We start from the raw sequence: 6,139 nt of genomic DNA, 5'->3' as shown, positions 1-6,139 counted from the left end.
AACTATAGTCCAGTAAATGAGTCACAAACTGATCCATTGAATTATGGAGAACTGAACTTAAGCTCAGAGGAAACGAGAAGCCAAGGGGAACTGAAATGGACAGATTTATCCAAAACTGAACTTCTAGCTACTCCCAGAGGAAGGTTCTCTCCCACCCAGTTCAAAGGTTCCATTTCAGTTGAAGGAATGGAACAGAGGAATCCAGTAGAAACCGTTTGAGGAGCACTTTGTCCGGCAAAAACTGGATCTCAGTGATCTCCTTGGAGCCTCCTGGGGTGACCTCGCTAGCACCACCACTACCCTCCCGGCTTCTTCAGGCTGCTGCCAGCGCAAAAGATCAGGAGAAGGAACCCCACCATGCTTCTCTACAGGGGAATTAGCTGCATCCTTTCCTGCATCAGTTTTGTGCTTCTCTTGGTTGCTCAAGTATCCTCTGGGTGGGCAGTGCACGAAACAGATATTCTGGAAGCCTCATACACTGGTTTATGGACCACCTGCACAGAAGACGGCTGCAGTTTCTTGGCCATCAGAGAAAGTACAGTATGCCTGGGTTGGGCTGGGTGAGGTTGGGTTCAACAGACATTGCTGCTGCTGTTTCCCTCAGGCTTTGAATTCCTCTTTCCACATGCACACATACTATGGGTGCTGCTACTAGTGACTTGTGACAGAAAAAAAAAGATGGCTTCCCTCATAGATACAGCTAAAAATGTTTTCGTTATTTGTTTTAAAGAACAAACAAACAAACAGAAAAGGAAAACCCAGAAGGCTCTTAGGCTGACTCTATGGGTTTTATAGTTGCTTGGGGTTTTTTGTACAGATTTTTTAGGATATTATTATTATTATTATTATTATTATTATTATTATTATTCTGCTTTATATTTTTCAGAAAAATCTCAAAGTGGTTTACAGCATATTAAACATCAATAAAACAATGCAGAATCAAACATTTCTGAAGGAAATTCTGCCATTCAACAGAATGGGCTGGCCAGTCTATTCATGTTCAAAGCACATAAACTGGATTAAGATCATTCCCTATACATCCCTGACTGGATCCTGCCCATGTTTATTCTGACTAACTGATATGATCGACATTTGCTATTATTATACAATCACGAAGGTGCATTTATTGCAGAAAGTGCTTTACTATGTCATTTCAAATCACTGTTGCCATTATTATTCCACTATTCATTTTTCTCTACAACCATAGCAGCTGAAAGAGTGCAGCTCTGTGAGGGGAATAAGGGGTCTCCAAACAACTTCCAACACCCTTCCAACTACAGCTCCCAGAAATCTGAGGGGGGGGGGGAGAGAAGCCATGACTGTTTAAAGTGTTTTCATTGTACTTTAAAAGTATGGCGTGAATGTGGCCCTATATTTTAATTGTCGCAACCTAACATTGTGGCTGTGGTTAAACCACAGAGCCTAGAACTTGCCAATCAGAAGGTCGGTGGTTCAAATCCCCGGGGTGAGCTTCTGTTGCTCGGTCCCTGCTCCTGCCAACCTAGCAGTTCGAAAGCACGTCAAAGTGCAAGTAGATAAGGTAAGGTAAACGGTGTTTCCGTGCGCTGCTCTGGTTCGCCAGAAGCGGCTTAGTCATGCTGGCCACATGACCTGGAAGCTGTACGCTGGATCCCTCGGCCAGTAAAGCGAGATGAGCGCCGCAATCCCAGAGTCGGCCACGACTGGACCTAATGGTCAGGGGTCCCTTTACCTTTAACATTGTGGCACACTCTTGAGTCCCTCCTGCAAAAACACTGATAATCTTGAGGCATCCATAAATTTCATATCCTTTTATTCCCAGTCACAGAATTTGGGTTGCAGAAAGGAGAGACTTTCTCTGTGTTTCCTGAGTGCCATCGTTCGGGTGGGGAAGAGCTACCTGGGACTACCCTCAGCTATTTTTACAAGTCTCTTATTCCACTTTAGTGAAACTGGACGTCGTCCGGAGCTTTATGCTCGTGGCTCTCTTTTTTTCCTTTCTGGCCATACTGTGCTCTGTGGAATCAAAGTACTGGATGAACTGCACCGAGGACTTTTTCATGGAAGGCCCTGTTGCAGCTGTCTTCAGCTTGGCCTCAGGTACCAATTTGGAGATGAATCATTTGTGTCCAACTGGGATGTAGCTGCTTTGGGGGACAAAAGCAAGGAAACTGGCAGGGAGCAGGGGGAGTACAAGTACTCGAGAACTGCCTTCCGAAAACAGGACATTTGTTTGTCTGTTTATAGCATTTGTGCCTGTCTTTCAGCCAAAAAATTTCTCAAGGGTGGCTTACAAACACCAGTTCTACGATGGCCGGTTCCCTCAGACTCTTGATCTAAAAAGACACAACACATGAGGAAATGGGGAATGGGAGGGAGAAGGCAAAAGCAAACTGCTAAATGCCATAACTGCTAGCTCCTAGGGGCCGAGGCTGTTTCGGCCCCCTCACCCATTTATTATTATTATTATTATTATTATTATTATTATTATTATTCCCTGCCTCTCAGTCGAACCTACCACATGGGGTTGTTGTGAAGAGTATATGAGGAGAGGGAGGACCATGTATTCCATCTTGAGCTCCTTGGAGGAAAATGGTGGGATAGAGATGCAATAAATGAATACATAAATGCTAACCTGCCATCCTGGGCTCTGTTAGAAGCAAGGGAGGGGTATAAATTGGATAGCTAAATAAAGAACTGCAGCACACCAGGGAGAAGAGTGTGTGAAGACCATCCATTCACCACGAGCACCGTTGCATTTGCAGGACTAACCAAACATTTGGATGGACCTTAATCCACTGTTTCTTGTAGGGATCTGTGTGCTGGTCGCTGTGGCGGTATTTGATAACTCCGTCCGCGAGACAACAGAGCCTGAACTGCAGGACCCTTCTGCTAAATGGGCTTATTTCCTAAGCTGTGTTGTCTGCGCCCTTTGCTTGGGAACAGGTAAATGCAAAGGCTATAATGGCTATAATGGCCTATAGCCAATTACACTTTAGAGTAGACCCATTGAAATTAATGGCCTTACATTAGCCATGTTAATTTATTCCAGTGGGTCTGCTCTAAGATGAACTGGCCACAATTCATATAGAGATAGAGGTTCCAACTTTCTCCCTAAGATCTCAGGTTAGGTTACAACCATTAAAACACAGTATTGAAAACAGTTTTAAAAACAACAAAAAATCACAATTGGAGAAAGCAGGTGGGTCCTAAAAATAAGGTCCATGTAGTGAAGGTGGCCAGATGCACTTCGGTGGGGAAGGATAGCCACAGAGAAGGCCCTTTCCCAGTCACCGCCCCCTGCGAATCTGAGGGTTAACTCTGCCAATCTTAGTATCTGAGAGGATCTGGAGGGACGGAGGTGGTCTTTCAGGTATCTGAAAGGAGACATTCAGAGTAACCAGTTCTCATTTTTTGACTCAGAGTTTCAGCATCTTGGGAGGGGCTTGTCATGCTGAAAAGTCAGAAACAAGGGAGGCTCCCCCTCTCTCGTTGACTATGGAATTTGCTCTGACAAAACATAGGGATGGCCACAAACCTAGACGGCTTTAAAGTAGGATCAGACCAATTGATGGAGGAAAGGTCTATCAGTGGTGGTTGGTAACAACAGCTATGTTGTATCACCACTGTATGCCTCTGAATGCTGGTTGCTGGGAATCACAAATGCGGGGGAAGAACTTTTGAGCTCAGGTGCTGCTTACAGGATTCCCAAAGGCATCTAGTCGGCCACTGTGAGAACAGTGTGCTGGACTAGATGGTAGAAGCAACTTACGCAAATGCCTTATATTAGGGGAAATGGCCTAGTCAAACCTGCATAGAACAATGTGTTACCTTGCAAGAAAACTGTACTAAAATGCAAAGTGGGTTTTCAGAAGGAGAAATTCTCTTTCTTTTCGAAAATTTCAAACTGCTGCGAAATGTGAATAACCAAATTTATGACTGGAAAACAAGAAACCGAGAGAACTGAAATTGATAGGCCTTCCACACCTCAAGCCCTGAGGCTTTTTCTGGTGCCTGCAGGGTCCCACCCCCTGCCCCTCCCTCTGCTGAAAGAAACGTGGAGATGCTTAAGGATATGCAAATATTTTTCGGTGGCAGGACTGCATTTCAAAATTTGGATAAGTGTGAATTTTGGAGGGTGGTGGTGTTTGGGTTAGCATACTGCTATAGAAAGTGTGAATTTGATCGATTTTTACTTTAAATACAGTGGTACCTTGGTTCTCAAATGACTTGGTACTGAAACAACTTGAAACCCAAACACTGCAAACCTGGAAGTTAGTGTTCCAGTTTGTGAACTATTTTCAGAAGCCAAACGTGCTCCATTTTGAGTGTTACACTTCCAATTTGAGTGCCACACTTCCGTTTTGAGTGTTAACGTTCCGGTCTGTCTGTTTTTGCTATTTATTTTGGTTTTTTGTTTTTGCGGCTCTTTGTTTTTGTGACTGTGTGGAACCCAGTTTAGCTACGGATTGATTGATTGATTGTGTGACTGCAGTACATTGTTTATTGCTTTCTTTTTATGGATCAATGGTCTCATTAGATAGCAAAATTCATGTTAAACTGCTGTTTTGGGGGTTGTTTTTAAGAGTCTGGAAGTGATTAATCCATTTTGCATTACTTTCTATGGGAAAGCGTGCCTTGGTTTTGGAACACTTTGGTTTTGGAATGGACTTCTGGAACAGATTAAGTTTGAGAACCAAGGTACCAGTGTATGTACTGAACCATATTTCTCCTCCCCCCCCCCCCGCTTCCTGAGAGTCCATGTGTGTCCACAGGCACCATGCTGACAACCCATGCCAATGCCCACTCATCTCTGTACCTCTCTCTACGCCAGTGTGGTGTAGTGGTTAAGAGCAGTAGTCTCGTAATCTGGGGAACCGGGTTTGAGTCTCCGCTCCTCCACCTGCAGCTGCTGGGTGACCTTGGGCCAGTCACACTTCTTTGAAGTCTCTCAGCCCCACTCACCTCACAGAGTGTTTGTTGTGGGGGAGGAAGGGAAAGGAGAATGTTAGCCACTTTGCGACTCCTTAAAGGGAGTGAAAGGCGGGATATCAAATCCAAACTCTTCTCTTCTCTTTCTCTCCCAGGGATATTCAGCCTGGTGCTGTACCAGCTCTCCCTCTGGAAACCAACAGCTTATTCCTCACAGGTGGCTCCCAAAGGGTAATCAGACACCAAAGGCCAAAAGTCTGGAAGGAAGATAGCATTGTATGCTTCCCCCATTTTTGAAGTGGCACTGGATCCTTGGAATCTACATTGACCATGTGCATTTTTAAATGGAGATGTCCACAACCGGGCCACAAGATTCACTGTTTGCATTGGATATCATCCTGCCAGCACACCTTCAAGTACATACCCACTGGATTTAATGAGATCTTTGAACCTTTGAACCTTAGTGAGAATCTTCGAACAACCCACATGAAGCTTACTGCGTTTCAGCAGCACTGAAGAAGAAACGACCCTTTCCCAGGTCTCCTCTTCATTGCATCCCATTTGATGGGTATTTAGACAATTTTTTTCTTCCTTTCTTTTCTTCCTGCTTCAATGCCTTGTCCTGCTATTAAATCATTGGTTTGTATGGAAGATTGATAGCCCTCTCCACCTCCTTGATCAAACGAAGGCCAAAGCAACGAGTTACAGATGAACATGTGACGACGTAGGGATTGGTTAGCTGTGATTCCCGTATCACAGGGGAGTTGGACACGGTTGACTCTACAATTCTATTATTCTGATAGCAGTTCAAAGCAAATAGCCCATTCCTTGGTGGTGGAGCTGCCATTACAAAATAATGCTATGGGTGAAGATGCTATTCATTGCAGGGATGGGGGATCTGGTGCCCTCTGAATGTTGCTGGACTCCAACGCCCGTCCTTACCATTCTCAAGAGCAGCACTCTGTTGTGTAGGGGGCACACAGAGAAGACCACACGGCACTAAGGGGGGCAAGAATCTATGAATTTTGGTTCCCCTCAGCTTCTCATTTTTGCCATCTTAAATTCAGTTCACATTTCCGCAGCAATTTGTAACAACAACAACAACAACAACAACACTCACAAACATTTGTCAACATTTCAGGGCAAATCTATTGCAATATATGTCTCTTTGTATGACGCTTTTAACTAATCTTCACAATTTTGCAAACCATTTCCATTACCACAATGA

At 44.4% G+C, this 6,139-nt stretch overlaps 1 protein-coding gene across 1 annotated transcript; it reads left to right on the top strand.

Moving 5' to 3' along the window:
* The first annotated feature begins 159 nt into the window (after positions 1-159).
* LOC308484468 (uncharacterized protein) lies at positions 160-5,562 on the top strand. Its single transcript, XM_081019457.1, has 4 exons — positions 160-535; positions 1,927-2,079; positions 2,791-2,925; positions 5,067-5,562. The coding sequence occupies exons 1-4, from the start codon at positions 358-360 to the stop codon at positions 5,144-5,146; spliced, it is 546 nt and encodes a 181-aa protein (XP_080875583.1). The 5' UTR covers positions 160-357; the 3' UTR covers positions 5,147-5,562.
* The last annotated feature ends 577 nt before the right edge of the window (positions 5,563-6,139 follow it).

Source organism: Podarcis pityusensis (assembly GCF_964106645.2).
Source record: "Podarcis pityusensis genome assembly, chromosome: 8".
NCBI lineage: Eukaryota > Metazoa > Chordata > Lepidosauria > Squamata > Lacertidae > Podarcis > Podarcis pityusensis.
Note: the sequence above shows the minus strand (reverse complement) of the source record. Positions and strands in the feature narration are given on the sequence as shown.